General features: G+C 37.0%; 1 protein-coding gene across 5 annotated transcripts in view; it reads right to left on the reverse strand.

Moving 5' to 3' along the window:
- The window catches only part of SASH1 (SAM and SH3 domain containing 1), a 421,695-nt gene that overhangs the window by 79,023 nt on the left and 315,266 nt on the right, over positions 1–27,406 (reverse strand). For 2 of the 5 annotated variants that reach the window (XM_053459414.1, XM_053459411.1), the window contains exon 1: positions 7,112–7,491. The exons of the other annotated variants lie outside the window; for them this stretch is intronic. In XM_053459414.1, the coding sequence (XP_053315389.1) occupies positions 7,112–7,216 (105 nt within the window). In that variant the 5' untranslated portion in view covers positions 7,217–7,491. Of the gene's footprint in view, positions 1–7,111; positions 7,492–27,406 lie in introns of those variants that run through there. 5 annotated transcript variants of the gene reach the window in all.

Below are 27,406 nucleotides of genomic sequence, written 5' to 3' on the forward strand. Positions count from 1 at the left end.
TAGAACGCAGAAGGTTGAGGACATATGAGTGCATTCATTGTGGTGAAAGAATCCAGTGAATAATGCTGAGAGCGCAGTCAAACACATTTGCTCTTTGAAAAGCTATGAATTACAAGTGCATCAACAGGAAATTAACATGGCATGCATCTTCCCGACACAGCCTCAAACTATATGTCGTCGGAGAAATAATGCCTCTCTTTTGGCATCTACACAATGATTACATTAGCGTGCCTACAATGCCATGTCTTAAAAGAGGCATACTTAAAACTAGCTGCCTGTATCCAGACTCATCATTACAAAGAATCAATTGTCCTCTGTCGGGAATTTCAAAAACACACGCTACTGTTAATTCTCCGCTTGTTTTCAAATCGCCATTTGTCTTTCCGCTATCCCCTGATGCAGATGGCATTATGATTGCTAGAAAGTGACTTCAAGTGTAATTAGGAACAGTTCAGACTTTTGTTGTCCTACTTTTTAAATGTGGAGAGTCACAGACCATCAGGAAATGTAGGCTAGGGAGGCAGACACCATTAAGTTGAGGATACATAGGTTTCTCCGACAGCCTGGGGCCTACCATAAAAACCCTAGAGGGCCACAGACAGCCTGCAGGCTGCCAGATGGACATCTGTGGCTATGACAAGACCAAAGAGCTTAATGCTAGGGGCCACTCGTTGACATCCACGTGCATTTTTCATATGACGTTTTACAAATATACACAGCACTGTGACTCGAGTAAATTTTTGTCCTGGATCTGTAAATAGGTTTTAAACCATAAAAAAAACACCATAATAATTTTGTATTGTAATGTTTTCAACCTATAACAATTGTTGCAATTTTTTTATCAAAAAAAAAACTTTCGAAATAATTGTTCATTCCAACGTCTTAAATCGATATGCCGTAAGGTTTCTTGCTAACATGGCTAACCCCTAGCTGCAGTGTTGGCGACGAAAATGTTAATTTATAAGAAAGAAAATCATTTCATTTAGTTAAAGTAACCTTATGTTTAGCAATAAACATAAAGTCACATTGTATCATTGTATGGAAGTAATTGGGACTAAAGAAACAGCTACTATTGTCTATAGCGATAAACCAAATTTGTGTTTGCTCGCTTAACAATGCCAAATAGTCCCTTTTGTTTTGTAAATAGCTGGGGCAGACACTGAAAGGACGGTCTTCCTGTCCCACTCCGAAGGCCCGTTGCATGAGCGTTATTAGCGGCAAACAATTCCAGCTGTGAATAGGTGAAGACAGGGGTGACCAAAAGGTGGATATCAAAGGATCCTTGGGTTACTTTATTTTAGCGTCACATTTTTTCAAAGGAAAATGTGAAAACTTCTCAGACAGCGTGCTAAATCTAGAGCAACGTTCTTTTTGTTTTTTTGTTTTGATTGCTCCAGATTTAGCTCGTTGATCCAGTATTGTTTAACCCCTTCGAGACAAAGGCTGATTTTACTTTTTGTACCCTTTGTGACAATGGCCTTTTTAACATTTCTGCGCTGCTTGTGTTTAGCTGTAATTTTCTTCTTTCCCGTTTACTGAACCCACACACATTAGATATTGTTTTTTTCAGGACAAGAAGGGCTTTCTTTAGATGACATTGTTTTGATTGTATCATATTATTTACTATTAAAAAAATTATAAAATATGGTGAAAAATTTAGAAAAAAATGACTGTTTCTAACTTTTAGTTGAAAAATCTTTTACTCATCTATAAAAGGTAATGAAAAAACCTGCTAAATAGATTCTACTATTTGTCCTGAGTTTAGAAATACCCAATGTTTTTATGTTTTTTTGCTTTTTTCTACCCATTATGGGGCAATAAGTACAGGTAGCGTTTTGCTATTTCAAAGCCATTTTTTCCAAATCTGGTAATTCTTCCCCCCTTGTGCCATTTCGGGTATCTTTGAACCCGGCCAATGCAATTTACCCCATCAAGTCATATATTTTTGAAAACTAGACAGCCCAGGGTATTCCAAATGCTAGTATTTTAACTCTTTCCATGCACCATATCTACCACCAGTCTTTGTCAAACTTTATGGTAGTCATTTTTTGCATTTGTTTTGTCATACACATTTTACTTCAGGTATGAATTAAAATGTTCTCGTATATGTCACTATCACAAAACACCCCAATATGTGTTCAGCAACATCTCCTGAGCACAGCGATACCCCACATGAATGATTTTGCCTGGCTGTTTGGGGGCAAAAGGGCCACATTTGGGGCATGCGCATTTTTCAATGTTGAACTTTGGCATTTGGGGATCCACTGCCCATGCCCTATTTGGTACATCTTTGAGCCGGGCCATTTCAGTGTGCCCAATAAACCCATATATTTTTGAAAACTAGACACCCCAGGGTATTTCAAATGCTAGTATTTTAACTCTTTCCATGCACCATATCTACCACCAGTCTTTGTCAAACTTTGTGGTAGTAATTTTTTTGCATTTGGTTTTCCACACACATTTTAATTCAGGTATGAATTAAAATGTTCTCGTATATGTCACTATCACAAAACACCCCAATATGTGTTCAGCAACATCTCCTGAGCACAGCGATACCCCACATGAATGATTTTGCCTGGCTGTTTTGGGGCAAAAGGGCCACATTTGGGGCACGCGCTTTTTTCAATGTTGAACTTTGGCATTTGGATCCACTGCCCATGCCCTATTTGGTACATCTTTGAGCCAGGCCATTTCAGTGTGCCCAACAAAACCATATATTTTTCAAAACTAGACACCACAGGGTATTTTAAATGCTGGTATTTTAACTCTTTGTATGCACACATTTTACCACCAGCATTTTTTCAAAGTTTGCAGTAATATTTTTGTGTGTGTATTTTTCCCCCACACACCTACTTTATGTATGAATTTACAGCTCCTGGTATATGCCGCTGTCACACGACACCCCATAATGTGTTCAGCAACATCTCCTGAGTGCAGTGATACCCCACATGCATGGGTGTGTCATTTTTTGGGGGAACTAAAAGGCCACATTTGGTACGTGTGCATTTTTCTAATTGGAAATTAGATGTGTGGCCATCCTTCCCCCCGTGTTAATTGGGACGTTGTTGAACCTGGCCCATTCAATTTACCCCATCAAATCATACATTTTTTAAAAGTAGACACCCCACGGGCATTTAATATGCCAGTATTTTAACTCTTTCCATGCGAGAATTGTTTTAAGCTAATATGCTAACTTTAGGACTTGCTCACAAAAATATATTTTTTATATATATATATTTTTTTTTTTATTTTTTTTTTAAAAAAATTTAACATTTTTTTTCAACTTGGAGGTTCCCCTGATAGTGACATCAGTGGGAAATGATTTTTACATTTTACTGTTTTTTTACTATTTTTTTCTAATTATTATTAATTTTATTTTATTTTTTAATTTATTTTTACTAATCACACTGTGATTAGAAAGCTGGGCTCCATTGACTTGCATGGTGAATGCAGTACCTGTATTCAACCTGCAAGTGGAGCCAAAGTTCTCTAGATGGTCTGGACCATCTAGCTAAATTTTAAAATTTGTTGGTTCCTGTTACAGGACGGCGGCCATCTTCCTTGATGGCGAAGATTGCCGGTAGCTGCGGCTGTGACCGCTCTCCGGAGCGGTCACAGCCCATCAAAAGGTTAGTGTTTGGTGTCGCTGGATGCCTCCTGATCGAGGCATTCCAGCGACACCATTTAAGTTTAGGAGGCGATCGTCGATCGCCTCCTAAACGCTTTTAAAACGGGCGTCCGCCGCCATACAAAGTATGGCGGATGTTGACGCCCCGTGGAGGGGCCAGAGATGGCCCCTTCGTGCCGATCGCGGCGTTGCTGAATGCCTCGAGGTCGAGGCATTCAGCAACGCTTTTTGGGTGCAGAAAGCGATAGTAGATCGCTTTCTGCACCCGTTTAAAGACGTGCCGGTCCTGGCACGTCAATTGTCGTAAAGCACATGCTTTTCCGTGCCGTGCCAGGACCGGCAATTGTCGTTAAGGGGTTAAGTGATGAAACATGATCATGTGTTCATACTGTACTGCTTGTGGCGTGAAGGTAAAACTGGGTTGAACAGGTCATTTCAATGAGATTTTTAAGGGTTAATAGGTGAAAAAGTCATAACGTTTCAGATTCCACCTCCATTAGCGCTTGTAAATCTCTAGATGTTTTGTGTTGTTTACGCAAGGACTAGAAACACGTGACAATTGTGGTTCGTATTGGCAAGACAATGCACGGACGCTCTCTTTGGTTCACCAACATGTCGCTATCGATTAAAAAAACAATGGAAAAACAATTTCCACCCATCCCAAAGTACCGCAATCAAACAGATTTGCTTGTGCCAGTGAATCACTTGGTATTTGCGTTACGAATCAGGTTTTTCTAATTGGAAACCTGGCAAACTAGTTTACATGTAGGTGGAAAAAGTTCTGCTGAGTTCTAATCCTGAATGATCTGAGCTGCCAGAATGGAGGGTAGTTAATATGAAACAAACTCGGTATCAAAAGTTCACGGCTCATAACATATTGGATGACAAGCATTAAGTAAATTGTACTAACTTTACACTACTGTATAAGCGCCACAAAAAAGCTAAAAGGATTTTCAATTAAAAAAATATAGCAGTGCGACAAATCTTTTCGCTTACTCAAATATTGGAACTGTTTTTTGTGTGTTTGTGTGAGGAAGCTGCTTACCACATGCTGCTCTACAAAACACGCAAGCAGTGAGGTCCAGCAGGCAGGGAGAAGAATAACACGGGTTGTAAAATGTAAAAATGTCTCATCTTGGTGCAGAAGTGACCCCTTTGAAATTGGTCCTAATCCCCACTGGGGTTTTTTTTTTTTTGTATGTTTTTTTGTTTTGTTTTTTATAGTGAGTATACTTAAGTTGTTTCTTATGATACCACTGTCTCGTACTTTAATAAAATGTAGAGCCAAAACAGGAGAGATACATGGAGGGGCTGAGCTCTTGCAGGAGGGATCTGGATTTTGTGCAACACCAGAAATAAGACTAAGGTTACTTAAAAATAACCACAATTACTAACACACATTCTCCCACGGTATCTTTGTAGATCCCGCAGCAGGTGATATGAGTTTGTGATTGATTAACCTTCCTACTCACAAAGTTAACTGGAGAGAAAGCGTGTGTTTGAAGAATGAGACTTATCTATCTGCGTTGTTAATAATAAGTAGTATAGCGGCTAGGAAAGTGTACTAGACTGACTATATGGCCATCGATTCTGTATTTCTACGTTTTTCTGTAATTTAGCTGATTCTGAAATACTGTACACGAGATTGCTACTTATTTGGAATTATTTTTCTTTCTATACACTTCTGTACCATAATGTTCTTCTATCTTGGTTGAACATTCTTTCAATGGGTAGATGTATGGAAAACACATGCGCCAATAAAGAACAAATGTCAAAGGCTTGGAAGCCTGGTCACTTTTTTCTAAACAAAGGAAGCAGCACGGTGGAATGCGGAAAGCGACACTCGGACAGCAATATCTATTTAACGTTTAATTCTTTGTCAATTGAATGTTTACACATATAATGACGCTGTAAAAAGGCATGATCTTATAAACGATCAGAGCTGCTCTGTTTGAATTGGCTATTGTGGTCTATATACCGGTGAACAAGGTGACAAGGGTGTACCCCAAGGTCATAATGCTGGTTTATTAATTAAAGAGAACCCGGTGAAATTCACCTGCTAGATATGGAGCTCCGGTAAGTTCAAAGGTAAAGGCGGCAATTTCCCTTTAAAGGTTGTGAGCGTTTTCGGCTTTGTACGCTACAAAGTATTTCCACATTCTTTGATGACAGGTGCACACAAGCCAAAGGTAAAAAGCAGCTTTCCGGCTGCTTTTTAAACTGCAAATCCCATAATGCTCAGCAAATGTGTTATTCTTCAGGGCTTAGTGACAGTTGTAGAGGTGTAGTTCCCCAATGGTTTATATCTGTACAATAATGGGAACTACAACGGTTTCATTCCCTGAACACGATAGTTATTTCCACCAGTAACTATTGGGTTTTTTCCAAAATGACGTATCAATATAATATACAACTTAATGACAGACCAGTGCCTTAAAAAATGCATATTTTCCCGTTTTCTACGTGACCGCTCAGAAGAACACACAGATAATAACTGAAACTGAAAAAGTAAGAGTTTGATCAACAGCACCTGCAGTACACAAAGTTTGAAAGTGTCGCACACATTAGTGAGACTTCTGGCATCTGGCCAGCTGCTATACACTACAACTCCCATCATGCTCTCCTCCCAAGGCTTGGTGGTGCATAATGGGTCACGATTCATTTATAGCATTACTCGCGTGTCATTTTATTAATCTTTATAGATGTTGGATAGGAGTCTTTTCTCCTAATAATGTTGGCATTGGCAACTTAAGAGAAGAATGACTTGACAGGCTGCCAGTCTATAACCAGCTAATTAAAAGTAACATGGATTTATATCTTCCTACAAACATTATATATATATATATAATGTTTGTAGGAAGATAAAATTCCATGTTAGTAATCAACATTAATCTAAGCAAATAATTAGTTAATAATACAAATAAATGTGTATATATATATATATATATATATATATATATATATATATATATATATATATATATATGTATACAATGTCATTCGGTTTGACATGTCTGAATGCACATGGTAAACTATGATTACACAGCTACTGAGCAAAGTCCAGCAAAATCTAGTTATGAATATTCACTAATGTACCAAGACTATGAATCAATAATGAAAAAGTAATCGCAGTGGAATGTTTCCATGGAGACAGGCGAGAAAAGAAAAGTTTAGCACACGGGGTTTACATGTAGTAACTAAGTTTCCAAACGATCAGTGAATTGCATGAAATCATACAAACTAATATTTATAATGAATGTGTCCAATAAGGCCAGCAGTTAAGGAAAACACGATCACTAGTCATCCGATATGAAGAAGCAGCCCCATGCCTCATGTGGCTCGGGTATTCGCAGGCTCCAGATGTTGCCAGTCACACATGGGTAAGGTTGAATGTTTTTCTAGTCGTCCAGGGGCTATAAAGCATCTTTTATTTAACGATCCCCCTTTTTTGAAGACCCCTCCCCCCCAACTAAACCAACTCACCAACATTCCCATCACATCTGTCCAGAGCTGGGAGAAGCCATCGGACACGGTGCCCTCGCTTTGCGGTTCAGGGCTAGCTGCTTGATCGCTTGACTCGCCTTCCATGACTTAGCAGACTGTAGATCCTAGAGCGAAGCTGCGGGACGCGAGCAGCACGATCTGTCACCAGTTCTATGCACTGCTTCAGATGGGGTTTAACGTGCCATGTCCACAATGCTGAAACCTGATATTCTTCCCTATAAAGAGGAACCCTAAAGTGTTCTTAAGTGAACTTAGAGTATATTCCAAAACAAGCTGCTCAGATACCATAGTTTCTCCCCAGGAGGTCACTTCTCAGCCCTTTAGAGCCTCTAAACTGCGGAGCTGGCATCCTCTTAGAAAACTTCACTGCTTGGATCTGCGGTCACACTACAACTGCAGCTTGGACTGCTCCATAGAGTTTAAACGGGGGAGCAACCGTGATTGAAAGCACCCAAAACGTTTAGTTAAACACACATTGTTGCATACTAAGTATATCAGAAGGTATGAAATATTGTCACTGTGAAAGACAGTGCGACCTCCTGTGCGGGTTAAAGCATATAGAAATTAGTATTTGAAAAGAAATTGGATTAGAAACCCCCGTCAGCGCACAGTGGTCTCGCCCGTCTTCACATGACTGCTCCCTGTGAGCGACATGAAAAAAAAAAAGAAACAAAAGGTAGTGTGAAGTGAGGCTCCTTGCGTGGATGGAAGCCACGGGCTACAGAGCTGAGCTGGTGGGTGACCCACAGCCCGTGGAACCCTAATATTTTAGTTTAGCCACTGACAGGTTATTGTGCCAAATCTAGCACTGGTCACTAAGATAAAGTAAGAGGCACCAAGAACAGACTCAACAATCATTTTATATGTGTAAAGGTATTTTCTGTCACAACTCAACTCTGTAACAAAAAAAACTTACTTCACCTGTGGTACGTGCACCCCCTTGGGATACTTGTGATGGATCCAGAAAATAATACATGATTATGTAAGAGTTAATTATATATATATATATATTATATTTATTATTATTATTTTATTTATTAATTTATGTGTATTACAACAATAAATGAAATTGTATTAAAACATATAAAACCTCCCAACATATGAAAGTATACATTTGATTTAAGGGAAAAGTTTATTTTATTTTTTTTTTTGCATTTGTGACCGCCTACCAATTCTTTTTGTAATTTAGGAGATGCAAACTGTTATGGCTATTAGCAGTGTATACTGAGAACATGGGACATCAGGAAAAGAAAAAGGGACTATCTCTCCTGATCATGGTCAGAAACTTGCATTCTGCTTAAAAAGTGGAGTAAAAGCCAAATATTTAGCAGTGTTTTATTAATTGTTTTAGCCTATACAAGTTTATTTTCAGTAACATATATTTTGCAACACGATGTAACTTTGTTCTGCATTACTGTAGGTGTACATTGGTCTCTGTGTCATATGAAAGTTTATCATTAATAGCTAAAGTTTACGTTATTTTATCTATGCTGCTAACTTACTGATTATTTTGTATAGATAGAAACCTTCAGTATATTTCACGGCACACGTGCTAAACAGATTTTCATCTTAGGGCCAATGCAGCCCTTAGCGCCGCTTAGAGTCCTTTTATGAGTGCCTACTTGGTGAATAGAAAGTATTAATAAGAGCCTCTTTTGTTTCGTAAACATTGGCTGGGAATGAGTATGACCGCCTTTTTAAAACCATTATTTTTTTTAAAAACACATTATGAGTCTTTAAATTTGAGAAGTCTGAAGTGAAATGGAGAAGTCCTTGCTGTCTCACACACTAAGAAAAGTTACTAGAGATTTCCTTTTTGGGGCTTTGCACTGGTATTGGACAGCGCAGAGCTGTAACAAATTAAATTCTCTGAAGTTCTATCATGTTTTTAGGAAAGATCCATTGATCAATGTGTTCTTCTTTAAATGGCAAGCTGGGCCTGATTTCACACCCTGCATTCTAGGCATGTGCCTTTAGGCTCTTAGAAGAAGACTCCAGCAAATATCACTAAATACTCTATTTTGTCGTCGTCCCCCATTAACTTACTCATTGTACCTTTTTGTCTTAACTGCAAACAATACATCTGGTATAAGCAAAGTGGCTTTACAATGATAGTAATGTCCGTGGTCAGATTTGAGGAATGTATTGGTGCATAAAGGACATTTAGGGGCTGTCACAAGGCCACTTACTGCCAACACACAAATGATTGAAGTGTTATCATTCTACGTTCTCCAATTGTCATATCAAGGCTTGTTAAGGGCGACCATGTCTCATAGTTGTAATAGGGGTCACCTTCCTACAATCAGCTGGGAGGGAAGCCAAATTATATCTTATTCAGACCTAGTCATAGATTTACAAAGAGCTAAAATGTTAATTAAAAAAAGGTAATTTTTAAATATTTTTCTCAGTAATCTTCATTTTAATCGTTATTCGTCTCAAACAGATTTAGCCATATTTGCCCAAGAGAAGGTTAAGTCAAAAGAGACCTCTGATGTCCTGAAAGCATATGTAACCTTACATGATATTATATGATGGCCCTGTAAAATGTATCAAGTCCAAACAAAACACATTTATACTTCTAGATTTAAATCAACATAAAAACTGTTTTTCTCAATGAATCTTTTCTTTCCAACTTCAGTTAATACAGTGACATAATGCTGATCCAGCCTGCTGTTACTCCAGTTGGTAACATCTAGTGGGCGAGAGACAAAATCAACAAAAGCATGTTTGGCGATGTTCTATGCCTGGGGGTTTGTTAACGCTGAATTCCATCAAACGTTTTAGAACATAAATATAGTCTCCGCTGTATTTTCAAAAGGTATAATTATATTCTAGTTTTGGCTGTAGACCACCTTGCTGAGTAAACAGCAGATTTAGGCAGATTTTGACATGCTCCTTTGCACTCTACCTTTAACAAAACAAAAAAATATCATATAACTAATAAAATATTAATATTTTATTAAAGGAACGCTCAGCTCATGAATGTATTGGTGATGTTAAGTACAGTGATGGGGTATTAAAATGTTAATATATTTGACACTGCTTTTAGTTATTTTAAGAACTGACTTAAAAAATGTATGATGATATATAGAATGACATATATCTTTTGTTTTATAGCCTATAGGATAGCCAACTCATATTTCTCGGGTTGTTGTTGAACATGATTCAAAGCTAGCCATCATCCAGACTATAGCTAGTAAGAATATTACAGATCAAGAAGATGTGGCCAAATAACAGCTGGCTAACCTTGTAAGAGTGAAGCTTTCAAATAGCGTATATTATTAGTGTTTTATTTTTAATGTGCATTAAAAAAAATAAAAATATAAAATATACAAAATATGAAATGCTATTTTTTATAATGCAATATTAATTTTTTAATTGCTAAAAATGTTGCTATATGAAGAATCCCGCCCCTTTGAATTTTAGTGATGCAAACCTGCAAGTCTTTTTTTGTGTGTAAGAAAACTGGTTTGATTAGCTTAGTTTTCTGGAAGGAGTATCATGTGGATACACACCTTTGCCTGCACCTTTTTTTTTAGAGTATGTTGAGAAACCCAAGCAAAGATAATTAGATTTTCAGCATTTGCAGAGTTAGGAGAGAGTGTGAAAACACACGGACATGAAAAAAACAGAAAACAGACTCTTGAATGACCAATGCAAATAACAACTTGCATACAAATTATTCCAGTACGATATTTCCATACCCTGATATCATTCATTATTGAACAGTTGTTTATAAACAGCAGTTGTTGGGAAATTTACATATAAATTCTATATTTTTAATCCTTATTTGGAATATACTAGTTATATGCAATGCCATGTTCTGGTACCATGCATCTTTAAGTTGGCTTTTGTCAGAAGAGGCATAGATACTGACTTCCTGATGTACAAGAATCTCTCAGCAAGAGGGTTGCTGCTATGTCAGGGCAAAAAGGTCAGCGACCCAAAGCATTTCACATGGCCCTACAGGAGCTTGTGTCAACTAATTTAAAGACAACAAGAATAAGGATGTTGGAAATAGGGAAATAGGCATGATGTAATGGAGGGAGAGGTATTGAGATGATGGGGCCCACTAAGCATGGTGGGCTGATTTAGAAGTTATGAAGGGACCCAGAGGTGTGGGATCCTGGGTGCCACTAACTTTAAATAGAGCACTAGTTCAATTATTATATTACCATATGCCAGGAACTAGTTGGAACCATGTCACAACACACCCTTGGTTTAGTATACAGATTTTAGTACTAGCTTTACAGAAACAGAATATTTAGTGGAATTCAGATAAACAATAGAAAAAATTGTATGAAGAAGAATAGAATACTGTAGAAGTTATATGTGACTTTATGAAGAAGCTCTTGCATAAACAGAGGCCGTGATGTTATTCTTAGCAAGCAGGTGCAGACACGGGGCATAATTAACTACCTTCCAGAAAATTATTGTATTGATACTCATACTAAAAGTTGCGAAATGGCACAAAAACCTTCCCCTTAAACTTTTTGAGCTGGGGTTTTTTTCTGCTCAGGTATTCCTGTTTGCGAATGTTAGCAGCACATATTTGCATAACTAACTTTTATTTTAGGTAGAAGGAATTTTCCTATAACTTAGCAAGGGCATTAATGTTACCATGTCATTCCAACGAAAATAACAGGAAAGCATCTCGCCTGGGGAACTGCAAACGTCTTTTCAATGGTCGTCTTTATATTTGAGAGTAGTCATAAATTGCAAGAAACATATTATGTACTTTAATGTGGTTTCACTAAACATATTCTAAATACCAAACTGTTTTTACCCTCCAAGGTTTTTTTTTTTAAAAAGTAAACATTTCTACCTGTAATTATCGCCCTTTCCCATTTTATGTCAATAGACAGCTACACGGTATATATGTAAGTAATACTGATTTGAAAATTCTGCTAAAACTTTACATTTATATGTCAACAATTTGTCACAGCAAGACTTAACGGGGCCTAAACATTTTCCGGCAGTGTCTTGTATTGGTAGCACACATTTAAAAGCATTTCTGGATAATAGCAACAGATCAACATTCAGGTACATTAGTTCTAGATCTCCTTCTAAATTCTATATTTGTGTTACATGATATATTAGGTATAGGAATGACTTATCAACCTTTTGTTTCATTTTTAACAGTGAAAATTCTGTTGTTTAGTATTTATAGTTAAGAGTTTGTAGTTTTTATAGTGAATACTTCTTAGTGGCCTCCGTGCTACTCACCACGCACAGGTGTTTTTTGACATAAATAATGACATGTAAATGAAATCAAAAGCTTCATGTATTTGTGTAACTGGATATTGGGATTGCCTGCAGAACAAGCATAGCATGAATGATGGGTTAGCTACAGGCCAACACGCCCTCTTCATGTAAATTCTAAGCAATGCATGCTTTGCTACTGAAGAAGCTGGTAGACTTCTATTAAAACAATACTGTTTTTACAAATAAGAGCTGTATTTTATCTAATATATACATTATGCTTATTTGTTGTGTGTATACAAGGGGCTCCCAAGTAGGACCGTCGAGGTTGGCACTACCAATGTTGTACCTTAATGATTTCTGCAATTATATACTGGCAGGCATGAGCAAAGTGCCGTCATACAACTGGCTTATCTATGCCCTAAATGGGCACTTAAGGTAACTGCACACTGGTAAGTATTGCATCTTAGCATCATGTGACAATTAAACAATGCAAATGTTTATATTTACTAGATGCATACAAAGCAGACTTGTTATTTCTAATTACATATATACAGTACTTTTCAAAAGTTTGGGGTCACTTAGAAAAGTCCTTGTTTTTGAAAGAAACACAAATTTTGTCCATTAAAACAACATCAAATGGATCAGAAATGCAGTGTGGAGACTGTTAATGTTGTAAATGACTATTGTGCTAGAAACAATCATTTTTTATTTTTTAATAGAAAACCATCATAGGCCTTAAGAGGTTCTTTATCAGCAACCATCACTCCTGTGTTCAAATGGCATGTTGTTTTCGGTAATCCAAGTTTAAGTTTAAAGGGTTAACTGATTGTTAGAAAACTCCTTTGCAATTATGTAAATTTCCATGAAAACAGCTAAGAGCCCCAAACGAACGGTAGCAAAAGTGTACTATTACTTAACATGTAGTTAAGTAATAACTTGCACCAGTTATGCAAGTATACGTATTAATGCATACATGGGTGGGTGTGTTTTACACCCATGACAAGAGATGCTTCATAAAACCAAAGACAAGCTCAAGGTGGGTGTGTATAAAATATAGGTTAGTAATCCTTCAAAGCACCTTGTTATTTTTTCCGAGACAATGAAAAGCAGTGTCAACAACATTGTGTTTCACTAAAATTCTAATTCCCTATTACTAGGTTTTCCCCATCTGGCTAATATACACTCTCAAACAGTGTGTGTTTGCTGTTACTGCTGTAGACGAGAATTGTGCGGGCTGATATTCCAGGTGCGATAAATCGCCCCCAAACCGTGATATGTAGAGTAATGTTATTGTCTAAGATGAAGTTAATAGCTGTCATTGGACCAACATAGAAAACAATGTAAGGTCACATATAAGCTTACAGTCCCTTAGAGGTCTGTTCTTCAGATGGAATCAGGAAAAACAAAAGACATTATTGAAGTGGAAGGGGCTGCAGACTGAAACTATATCCCAACCCCTCCAACATTAACATGTATATTTTAATATATATTTAATTATATGTACAGTTCATATGATGCCCCATCTGAACATTTTATCTGTATGATTCTTTTTTTCTTAGCTTCTTTTTGTTTTCCAGTTTTAGCAGTTCAAAGCGGTGCTACAGCTTTTGCAAGTCTGCAATTTAATTAAGCTGATCTTTTAACTAAGTCAATTACAATACATAATTAGATTTAGGATATGAAACTAGAGCCATCCTGCCAACATGCATGCATCCAATTAAATCCTGTAGGTTGTAATTAGAATAGTTCCTAAAGTAGACTCATTTGTTTATCTTGCTGCCCACACAGTTAAGAATACACAGTATTTAATCCTGATAGATGTGTTTTCCCTGTGTTTAATACAGATGTATCGCTAGTGAAAAGCTTCCCATGCTTTAATTCAGCGTTACTAAAGATACACAGATTTTTTTTTATTTCACAGTATGTTAGGACAGGCCCTTGCACACACATAGTATATTTACAGCTGCAGTTTTATATATAAGATATCATACATTTAGGTTCATAATTGTTGAACTCGTATTGTGTGTATGCATGGTTTCATAATATCGCTGACCCATAGCAGGTCTTATTGCCTGTGCAGTAGTATTGTTGTAACTAGGTTGCTAATGGTTATGCGACATGATCAGCTTTGATTATATGAATTACAGCAAAAAAGTACAGATTTCTCAGATGTTTTTCAAAAACTGTAAGATGGGTCATTTTGCACTCATTTTATCCATGCTTCTAGCCCTGGGTACGTTACATAATGCATAAGACTGAAGTCATCGAGGGGTTATTTTATCTCTGATTCTGAACCGTGTGTATAATTACCTTTTGGTCGAATGTGCAATTCCCAAGCACCAGGATCACCATTACAATTTGTATAATGGTTTTTGCATTAATACGGCCTGCTCGCTGACAGCTTACGTGTTTCTACATGCATGTATAAGCTAGAAAAACTGGCTAACGTCCGGCAGCAAGTCAAAAAATGTAATCATTCTAGCATGATACATTGAGAAAATGTACACTCAGTTATCCTCTGTCAACTTGATGGTACGATGAACTGATATCCCAACTGTTCAACAAATGTCAGCAAGCAACTGTTAAGCCACAAGGATCTAGAATCCGGTTGCATGTTTTACAAAAAAAGTTCTCATTTTGTTCTAATCTACAAAGAGAGAATATAAAGGTTTAATAAAACTCATGCCAATACGTGAAATGGGTACACCGGCCCAAAAGCTGATTACATGGCTAAATATGATCTAAAGAAACTGCTCTTCCGGGAAAGACGTTTTTTTTTTTTATTTCTGAACAAGAGTTTTGGGCTAATAAAACAATTCAACAGTACATGTATCCCAAATAGGGGTTGCTGACCTGTAGAGCAAGTCATTCGTAGAATTTAATGGAAAATATAAAGTAATATTGTGGAACAACCTAAACAAAGGGTTACAAAGTACATTACGGAGGGCCAAACATGTAAAGCTTATTGAAACCAGTGAGGTTTCTTAAAAGTCCAATCACTGGTCAATGCAAGCGCTAAGCTAGTCTCAGGCTCAAATAATACAAATGTATAATACGAGGCGGGTGAGCTTTGCTTTGGCCAATTCATGTAACCAAAACCTCTCATGTTTATATATTTGTTGCCAATTTTATTAGGGTGAGAAGCGCAGGCAGTTTTTGTTTTTTTCTTAACATATACCGTATTGGCTCGGATATAGGCCGCCCCCGTTTATAGGCCGTTACCGGAAGTTGCATTTGCGTATTGCGTAAATGTCTCCCGCCGGCCCCCAAGACACCCGGGAGTCTGCTCCGGTAAGTCGGGGGTGGGCAGAGGTAAAACGCTTAGATAACCTCCCGTGCCGGCACCCCCCCCGTGGGAAGTGCTGGCAGGGGAGGCTGTCTGAGCGTATCGGGGAGTAGGATGCAGGTCCCCTGCACCGCTGCGGGGGATCTGTATCTTAACCCCGCTGCCTGCCCGGCGCCCGGGACTGCATGTCCCGGGCGTCGGGCGCTAGACCCCGAATATAGGCCGCACCCCCACTTTAAAAACTTAAAGTGGGGGAAAAAAGTGCGGCCTATATTCGAGCCAATACGGTATATAGCCTGGAAGAAAGACGTGACGGGATATGATAGAAACATTTAAATACTTAAAGGGAATCAACAAGATAAAGGAAGAGAGTTTATTTAAAAGGAGAAATACTACCACAACAAGAGGACACAACCATAAACTAGAGGGGCAAAGGTTTAATGGTAACATCAGAAAATATTACTTTACAGAAAGGGTAGTGGACGCATGGAATAGCCTTCCAGCAGAAGTGGTAGATGTTAATACAGTGAAAACATTTAAGCAAGCATGGGATAGGTATAAGGCTAAGCTAGATATAGGATAAGGGCAGGTACTAAAGGAAAGTACTCAGAGGTTAGGCAGACTGGATGGGCCTAATGGTTGCCGTCTGTGTTTCTACGTTTTTATGTCTCAAAAATATTCTAGTGGCTGGTATGTAAACATCAGGAAATCCTGTGATTGTCATTGAGTATTTAACCTATTTATTCATGACATATAGATAACAACAGAGTACACGTCATTATTCTGTTTCCCATTGCGCAAGGAATCGACTTTGATTGATCTTTGCATGTAAAAGGAATAAATTGTAAAAAAAAAAAAAGAAAAAAAAAACAATTAAAAAGTGTTTCGTTAACCGTGAAGAACTAAAGGGAGTTTCACATCTTCATCTCTCCTGCTCAGTCTACAGGTAGTTTTCAGTGAAGGATACAAAAAAACAGTCACCTTCCAGTGACGCATCATGTGAAATCATGTTCTAGATTACTTAAAAATACATTATACATTAGGAAGAATCCACCTTTGTATATGTAAAAAAACATGTGAGACACATTCAGCGGGAAGCAACCATAGAAAATTGCAGTGCTGCAATCCAACACAGTTGCATTTATGTTGAAGAAGGCTTCTAATTAAGAACTCTCCGTTCAGATACATATACATAGGGTACTACATATTTAGAGAAACAAGACATTGCACATTGGTTTCTTCTATAGACTGTAATAAATGTTCTATTGTCCTGACTACAATTAGCATTTATCCGAGTTATTGAAAATGGGCAACCTACAAGTGTATGTAGCAGCTGCTTACAGCTGGAGATGATTTAGTACATTGGATACTGTACTGAACATCCACAAAACAAAAATGATGTAAAGTTGTCTAAAGTTATCTTTATGAGAAAATGCTTTACTCGCAGGTTAGGTTTAGTGTAGATTGTTGCAAAATGTAGCATTTAGCTCTAAAATTGTTTAGAGTCTTTATTAATAAACCTTTCATTGTCCTTCGGTTTAAAGGTAACAGTGGATTTTTTTGCTTTTACTGCTTTTATAACACGCAAATAGCAATTTGGATTGAAAGATAGTTTAACTACATCTTGAAGTAAAAAATACAAACACGTATATATATATATATATATATATATATATATATATATATATATAATGCATTGCCATGGGCATAATGGATAGGATGATACGTTACCCCCCGTTATTTATTACTCATTCTATTTATACCTAGACTTTTTATAATGGTCATGTATCATTAAAATGGGTGGAACATGGCCCGAAATCATTGCATATGGTCAGTTAAGTCCCTTGCCTATTATACCCCCATCCGGTGTTGGTACCATGTCTAAATCTTTTCTTCCTCAGTGTCTGATACTTGATCTTTTACCATCCTTATTCCTTCTAGTTTTGAAGAGATCCCTTTAGATTCGTGTCATGATCTAGCTATTTACAGTTCAGAATAATTACATACCATAAGCATAATAAATGTATGGTGAAACGGCTACTGAACAATTTAGCTGAGCAAGAAATGCCAGCAGGCAATTTAAGAATTTGTCTCTATTCCAGCAGCATAATTTCTGGTATTTTTGCAAAATACAGTATGTAAAACGCTTAAGCAACCTCATTTCTTTGACATACGATGGTAAAATTCATTCGCAGCTTAATATTACATTCTTTGCTGAGTTTTTTGCTGAAGTCACTGTTTTATTTTACTTAGTGGAGATCTGTGTAGCGAAATCCCCTACCTGTTTGACCCGGTTTCTAAAGAAATATCCCTGGAAATAAACTAGAACTGGAGAGTATTTTTATTTGCAGAGAAAGCTGGTTATTTTCTAGAATCCATTTCCTTAATTAGAATATAGAAATCACATTTTAGTACATAAAGTCTAAAACATACATTAAGATCATATAGTGTTCATTAGTGACCCACCTGTAAAACCTGTGCTCTAGGATAATGTGTTCTCCATTATTGGAAATAAATATATATAATGAGCAAGGTACTTAAAGGTCCTAATTAGACTGGATGCTGGAAATAGTGTGGCACATTTTATGCCACAATTATTTAAAATCCACTTTCTTAGTTACTTTTATTGACGTTGTTTTGATTGTAGTATTTGTTAATTGTTACGTTGCTAGCAATTTAGAGAATTTAAATACTTTTACTACTGTCAGTATCGAAGTTGACGTTAACGATAATGCTTTAGTGACGCCTCGAATTGAAAAGTCATGTTAAGTATGTTTGTTTTCTGTTTAGTTCCTCGTATGCAAATAAAAATGTTTGTAGTCTTTCCCATGAGGCACCTGAACTGTGTACATTTCTGAACCCTGATATTCATATGTGTTGTGGTGAGATATATTTAACCCCTTAATGACAAAGCCCGTACATGTACGGGCTCAAAATGCATTGTTTTCAATGGGTTTAGGGACCGCCCATTGTCCTTAAGGGGTTAAACTGCAGAAGAATGAAGAAGCTCTGCGCGTGGTCATGAATGTGGCAAAGGTGATGTCTACGGGTTACGAAAACGATAAACAGAAGTACTCAGTACATTTTAGTGTCCGTGGAACATTCTGTTTCTTTGGTTCTTATACCAGCAATTACTGTTAGCCATGTTTATTCTGGACGGATTCAACATAACATGAATCTTTTAGAGTCAGAGAAGGGCTTCGTAATTTCCTAAAGCATTCGGCATACAAAAGCATATGTGTATACTGTTTTAGTGACAACTGCCACATCTGTCTCAAAGCCAAACTCTCACAGGCAGGTAGACATTTAGACCATTTTTATTTAACCCTTGGGACACATTTTCCCCTTTGGAGGTATTGCCAATATGTGTGTTTTTGCTATAGTTACATTTAGGCTGCAAGCTTAGAAACAGCTTACACTTTAACTAGGGAAACATATTTTTTTCATAACAAGTTAAGCCATTCATAGATAATTTGTTTAAAGCAAACTGTGCATTACATAATATAATATAATATAGTGTCAAAACTACAACCCACCCCAAAACACAAGATAGCTTCTGCTATTTTCCTGTGAATTCCAAAAAAATGTAAAAACAACTAAAAATAAATATGTCCTAAAAGTTTATATTCCCTTTAGTATTTTATTGAAATCTTGCATTAACTCTTTTAGCAATCTTTCAGTACAGGATTCAGAATGCTGCTATGCAGCAAATACATAGCACTCGGCAAATAGGGTTCTTAATTCTTTTTCAATGTTTCAGAGATATTTGGTTTAAAAATAAGGGATTTTTTTTATATCAAGGTAGCGGGGATGTCTGGGAAAAGTAACAACTTAGTTTCCACAATGGGGTCTATTGACCAAGAGGAAGCAGTTCCAGTTAACATTTCAACTCCCTGATATGATTACGCATGAACTTACGCTATATAATGTAAAGTTAGTGCGCGATTTCTTTATAGCTACATGTATATTATAAAGGACTAGCTCAAAACGTCATACCAAAAAAGCTCAATGGGGTTTGCCCTTCATTATACCGAGTTCTACTCTTCTGCAAACTCCTTCTTTAATGAATCCCCCAAAACATAACAAAACCAAAGATGATGAATAGTCATGCAAACCCTGAGAATAAGCTGTTCCAGAAGTGTACTTATTAGGTAGGTTTCTTATACATTTATATTGCTTATTTTCAGGTTTAGTCCTTGACCAAAGAACATTCCAGGCATGAAGCTACAGATCAGTAGATAAAGTCCAAACTGCCAAATTCTAGTCTTCCTCTTCAGGGATCACACTTCCTGCATGCAGCCATTTTCTTTCTCTTCCAGGTGAAGGCCCAGATTGTAAAAAGTATCATACATGCACACAGAAAAGTATGCTAGGGAAACTGAAAATAAAAAAATTGACATTGTGTCTCTAGGCATGTTTCGTCCACCTGCCAGCCTAGAGGCCAGGGCATGTGAAAATGAAAAAGGTGTAGGGCTTCCACGCTCTTATTTCACAATGTCAAAACCCTGGAGCATGTCCAGCTGCCTGATTCACCTGGCGCTAAGTCCAAACAAAATTATATAGATGTAGGTAGTATTCTAGCCATGCGGAGAAATCTACTTTAAAGAAAATATTGTTCCTTTTCCAAAATAAATTGGAGCAAGAAAATAAGTTTAAAAATGTGTCTCTATTCAGGAAAGAAATGGAGGTTTAATTAATACGATCTTCATATATAACATTCCTGATTTTTTTTCCCAATTACATGCCTTTCAATAAATATATAGCTATGTTTTTTGGTCTATCAATTTATAAGTTAGATAGGTTCTAGTGAGGGAGGATGTGACCTGAAGTGGGGGTGTTTTACAATGTAATCTCCCCCGATAACCATACATCACTAGAAACAGATCCAACAATGGTTCAACAGTCACAAATGTCCTGCAGCATCTTGACTCAATTCTCTTGCTTCTTCACAGGGCTCCAGTGTGGGTTCAAAAGGCAGTGGGTTACATATGGCACCCTAATGTTCAGAATGCATTAACACAATGACTGATTGTTCACAGTCTTATGTCACAGTATCTGGGTGTTGTCTTCTTACTTTGTTACTCAATATTGCAGACTAATACATCTCCAACTGTTGACACTCCAACAGTTTACAGCTCGCATGTCTCCAATTAGTTACTGTTTTGTAAATGTTAAAAATAAATACGCTACTTCAAAAATACATAAATGTTACTCAATTGTAAAATAAAATATTAATCAGATGCCTTAATCTTGTGATTTATAGAATGAATATTATATTTTGATAGAATAATATGTACATCACAGAAACTCCCTAAATATTTTCACAGATCTCAAAGCTATGATTATAGAACTCATCAAATAAGTCAGAAATTATATATTAGCCTGAAGAAACATGAAGAGAAGATACATCAGTCTATTGCTGATTGTGTCGAAAGTCATCCTCCTTTTTTCTTGAAAAGAATGCAGTTCTTCAATGTCTGCTCCGGGGCTATTCCCTGTAGGTGAGTGTCAAGACTACTTTAATAGATTGATCGGTGGGGGCATGAAATCCAGTCAATCATGACAGATTGGAGGGAATAGCTGACGTTAGTCTACATTTAGTGATATCCGAATTACAACATCAATGCTTCTTCGCTTGTATGTGTAAGATAAATACATATTAAGTAATGTACGTGTTATACTGTATTCAAAAGAAATGGCTATTTAATCTGCGTATACTGGAGATAAAGCAGCTTTTTCTGCGCTTACTACGGGGAATTATATTTTTATGTAATTTATGACAGTTTTATATAAATTAAACTTACATTTTCATTATATTTTGATAATTCTCACACAGTGATATTTTGAGTAAGTTCCATGTAACCCTTAATATGACACTATTGTCGTGTTATCTCACTAGAGATAGTTTATTAATTTACACCAATGTTTACTCATTGGTATAATTTACTCCCAGTAGGAAATGTATTTATGTCTTAGTCACTCAATTCTAGTCTTGTCAGACCCCTTGGATTTATGTATCGTAAGAAGCTCTGCGTAAAGTGTTGGCTCTATATTAATAAAAGATAATAATTCAAAAAGGTCAAGTACATTTTTTTGAACATTACTAGCAGAAGTGGAAATGCTGTTCATGAAACACTCTAAATATTTGGCAGGCCCTGAAGCATTTGAGTATATAAACAAGCACTTAAAATCTTGTACTTGTCTGATAGTTAAGAAAGGCTACACTTATTCAGCTCACTTGAATGGTAACTGCCTGGGTCCTTATGGGTCATGCATTTTTTAAATAGTGAGAAATGTTCATAAACCACACTTTTCCTTTTATTGGAACAGAAAATTGGATCCATGTGTGTATATATTTAATGTTTTCAAAGAAATATTAAAAGACTGATATTCAGCTGATATTGCAGTTATATAAATGTGAAATAAATATAAATATGGGGTACCAAAAAGAGTTTAAGAAATCCTTATGTTGCCTAATACTCGCAGTCAAAACTTACACCAATATAATGGGGTATTCTAATATATATCTAAGATGTGGTGTAAAATGATAGGGAGAATATTTTGTGATTAAAGAGCTCCAGCACCTTCTAACGTTGTGTTCTGTTGACTCCCAGGTTATGTGGCTTCATTTATTCCTCTGTAATATGACCCTTTTTGCTCTGAAATCTGTACTTTCAAGATTGTGAAATACATCTAGGACATCATGCTCCAAAACATACTTTTCTGAGCTATTTTGTTTATAGAGCAGGAAATATCATATTCTGTTAATTGCAACGGTTTAGAGTAAGATAAATAAATGTAGATTTGACGTTATTTTTTCCTTTTTCTTAGGTTTTGACAGTTTGTTATTCTCAGCACCTCTGAAACATCTCCGGTTCATTGACTAATAGCCAAACTTTTCAAAACCATTTATTAAAAGGATATGATCTTCTTTTGGTTGTGATTTTTAGGGAGAGGTACATTCATGTCAAGCATTTTACAGGGTTAAGTTTGGTATCTGAAACAGTTGGAGGTGTGGACCCTGGGTATATATATTGCTCAACTTTATAATTAGTGTTTCCTTACCAAGTACTTAATCACATTAGTTAAAAATTAAATAGCCAAAGCTCTTTAACATTTTTTCAGAACCTGAGATTACTAAACTTCTTGTTGTCCAAAAATGCTGAGGATTATAAGGCTCCTACTCATCTTACTTATTATTTTTTATTTGTTTTTTCCACAGTGATTTCAGAAAGCATTTAGCTCATGCGCATAACTTAAGGACCCCGGGGCAAGACCAAGACGGCAGTAGAAATTAGTGTGCTGCTGTTAAGCTGCATTCATTTGGCACCTGGGACCCTTTGTATGTAAATACAAGTAACACATTTTTATCAATACCACTCTTCGTTGAGTAGTAGGTAATTTGGTACATAGTACACCTTTATTGGCTAGCTGAAGTTTATTATATAGCAAGCTCCTCAACTAGGGCTCCTTTTTCGGGCATATTTAGGCAAATACGCCTGAAGAAGAGACCAAAGCAGTCTTGAAAGCTTAGTTAGATAACAAATGTAATCATATTTACCAGATTTGCGCTTTTTCTTCACATATTACAATTCTATGACTTGAGTTCAGTTCTTTTACTTATTATGCGGTATGTGGCTAGTACTTGTACTTGTATAAACACATGATTTAATGTATAGGTATGTTTGGTTTTGCACACGTGTTGTGCAGAAGCCTAATTAACACCATGTCCCTCAATTGGACCTTCCAAAATTGTTAACATTAATATTTTATGGTTAACATCTATTTTTATAGCACCATTAATTTATGCAGTGCTTTCCATATTGCACAGAATGTTGCATTAACTAATACACACATTCTCTTTTACATATTTTTCCCAAAAATTACTTATAGCCCTAAAAAATACCAAACGCCAGTAAATGAAGGTTTCTTACGTCACAGAAATTGATTGCAACATCTAAAATAAGCCAGCACCGGAACACGTTGTTTGTAAAATAAACTTTTTTGTGCTTTGAATTTATTACGCCTCAATTCTAAATGAATTTTCAAGGAAATCATTTCTGGAATGCAAAGTGCTTTCATTAGTCTTGTGAAATAAGTATGAGGACAACGGTCACTTACCATGTGACATCAATGCTGTAACAACACCAACTCCTAGAATGATGTAATTCTTGCACACTTTGGCTGGACACCAGGGCACAGAAAGTACTTAGTTCCGCATACAAGCCTTGAAGGAAAGCTTTCTTGTTGGGATAAAGCTCACTTCACATTCCAGGTTCCACTTTTATTAGCACTAGCACCTCACATAATTGTTCCCCATTGAGAAGTAGCTAGAAATCTAGGCAAGCTGTAGCTTCTGTGTTAGATTCCAATTGCTGTTATAATCCATATGTGCCAAATCAAAATATTCTTCAGTATCCAGAAAAATACTTATTTCATAAAAAGTAGTTCATCTCCATAATACACCATCTATTTTCTGCCATGTAACTAGTAGCAAGACTGTAACGTGTTTGGTTTCCTTTGCAGAATCCACATGTTAGTGGCCTGGCTCCCACAACTGCCCCTAAGGCTCTATGGCCCATCCCCCTTAAGTCTCTGACACCTACTCGCAATGAAACCTCACCCAGACAAAAAAATAAATAAAAAACACCTCCCTATCACTAGCCCTCCCACTCCTACCAGAAGATAAGAGGAAAAGGTCTTGCTAATTTTGATTTGGGACAGATATGGCATTATACACTACTGGAGGAAGCATACGAATGATAGATAGTAATTACATATACATTCCCTTTTCAGTACCAGATAGAAACCTTATTTTTTAAAATAAAAAAAAAACTCATTGACGCCAAAGAGGCAAGAGTGGTATAAACATCCAGATCCTGAGTTAGGATGCCGTTCCCCTTGTACGTTGTAAAATGTAGAATTAGGGACCTAGCAGATCTTTAATGATGGATGTTTAGATGAGATATTGCGGCATTTAATCATCTGACTTTAAACTCTTACTCTTATTTCCTTATTTTTTTTTTTTTGGGGGGGTGGCTTTATGAACATCCTGAGCATCCCTGCATTAACAACAGCACATTCTATAAAGTAGTGCTTAATACTGATACATATTACACAGTGGTTTTCCAGCTTCCAACTTTCAACACCAGTTCTGTATTTTTTTAATACTATAAATGGAAACATATAAGAGGAAAACCTATAGTAATTAAGATTTGGCTTTCCCTAATTGCCGGGGTCATGGACAATCCCTTTGGCTAAAGAAATATCTTCTCAAATATCAGGAACCTTAGAAAGCTCATCAATGAACGAGATAGTATCAGCCTTGGAAATGGAGAGCAAGCAAATGGCCACGTGACAAATGTGTCACCACGTTCTTTTGTTCTTTACTTTCATCTGTTACATAAATCATTGTGGTTCACAGATCTGACCCTAGATTAGTAAGGAGCAGGGTTTGCATGTAACATTGAAAGTTGCAAACTTGGTGTACATGTTAGCTACAGCATATCCATTACAGTTTCTGTTGATGTGTAGAGTTCTGTAACTATAGATTAAGATTGTTGAGTAGGTATTGTGATGGGGAGGTGAAGATCTATAATAATTATACACTACATGGTTGTATTAAAGTCGCAGTACCTCATTTGACTATAATGATTCTGTTAATCAAATGCGTGCCAGCAGTATGCAATGATTTTGCATTTCTATAATATGTGTATGAGTCAGTTTACCATATAAACTTGGATGTCCTTGGAGTGGAAAACACCATTTAAAAACAAACTAGAACATTAAAACAAAAAAAAAACTAAACCATTTCCTCTTCTGGGAAAATACTTATTCGTACGCGTGTTTTTGACATTTCAGCATTTAATTATGTACATGCAGGGCCGGCCGAAGACTTAACGCCGCCTGGGACGAAGTTTAAAACGCCGCCCCCCCGCTGACGCCGGGGGGGGGCGGCATTTTAAACTTCGCCGACGCCATAATCTACGATCCCCCCCGGTACTTACCTTTAAACAGTCCTGCTGGGAGTCTCCCTGCTCTGCCACGGTGCCGGCTTGTAATGCTGAGCGCCGGAAATTGACGTCACTTCCGGCGCTCTGCATTACAAGCCGGCACCGGGACCGAACAGGGAGACTCGCCGCAGAGGAGAGAGAGAGAGGGGCGCCGAGCGGGTAAGCGAAAACCACTCGGTGCCCCTCTCTCTCTCCTCCGCTTCAAAAAAAAAACAAAAAAAAGCGCTTGGGGCGGCAAAGTGCCGCCCCTTCTAGAGTGCCGCCTGGGGCAATTGCCCCAGTCTGCCCCATTATAGGGCCGGCCCTGTGTACATGGTATGCTTTATTGTTATTTTGTGGTTGAGCTGTTTGCCCCAGAGGTGGGAGATCTTGGTGACTGTTATCTCTATAGACATTATGGTAATAAAATAGAAGGGACGCTGTGTAGGGGGTTACCCGTGTGTTGTCGGTCATTAGAATATACAAAGACATCAGGGAATGACAGGAAGTAAGATAACAAAGGATACTATAGGTGTGATAGAGATGTGGCAAAATGAAATGCATGATACTAGTAAGAAGTAATAGTAACTCCCCAAATTACTCTTTTCATCAAAATACATGAAAATTTGAGAGATAAGGAAAATAGTTAATTCTGAGAGATGTGACTACCTAGTCCCAAGTGTGACTACCTAGTCCCAAGTGTAAACACTATGCTACTGGGCCTTACAATAATATTTAAAGAGTGTCTGAATATGCTTCATACATACCGTATATATGCATACAGAGATACAATTAAAATATATGCAAACAGATACAATTAACATATTAATCAAAAATTAAACCTGCAACAGAATACTTAACTAAATTATTCTCATTTCCCTGTTTTGGTGCAGCTGTGGCATAGATGATTTATGGATATAATAATTGCAGAACTTAATTATGTAGTATTTACACCACTTTATATTACTTTGGATTGTTGTAATTGATTTTGATATTATCACTCTAGCGTTTTCCCAAATATCAAATTTCTGCATAAAAGAACAATGACTTAATACATTAAGCGTGTGCACTTTTGGATTTTGGAATACTATGGGCAGACCTAGAAAAATAAAAGTTTCACTAGAAGGCAGAAAAGGGAACTTGGTTAGGTAAAATATTTTTTTTACATTTGTTTGGTAGCTGAATATAAGTACTGTATATGGTAAATAGTATTTTTTCATTTTTTTTTTTTTTAGTTATATAACTTGTAATGATGTTAATGGCCAGCATTTGCGTTTGAGTGTGTCTACACCATTGAAAGATAACGAAAAACACATTCACTAGAATTCAAGCACTCTCAATGGACTGCAACATTCACATTTCCCTTATAACATGACCCTTTCTTGCTGGGAAATGCGAATCTACATAACAGGGATGACACTAATGAGACACATGTTCATTGCCTGTGGGTATACAGTAACGCATTTTTAACAAGGGACAAAAGCCTTTTAAGTATCTTTGATTCTTCAGGGGAAATGTTAATGGCACCAGTTGTCTACAATAAGTTGGCTATTTGCCCTGTCTGTAAAAGGGGTTGATCATTTGGTGACAAAATAAGTTGGACTACATACATTTTTACTTAGTCCCTGCTCTATTTTGCTTTCGGTAGTTCCTGATTGAGATGCATCTGCTAAGCTAAAGCAGGAAAGCTCCAGAAGTCTACTGTGCAACTGCTTTAGAAACACAACAGGCAATTTTCTGGAGAACTTTACGAAACTGCAGGCAGTGGGATGCAAAATCCATTGCACTTTT

The sequence above is a fragment of the Spea bombifrons genome, chromosome 3 (assembly GCF_027358695.1).
Source record: "Spea bombifrons isolate aSpeBom1 chromosome 3, aSpeBom1.2.pri, whole genome shotgun sequence".
Lineage (NCBI taxonomy): Eukaryota > Metazoa > Chordata > Amphibia > Anura > Pelobatidae > Spea > Spea bombifrons.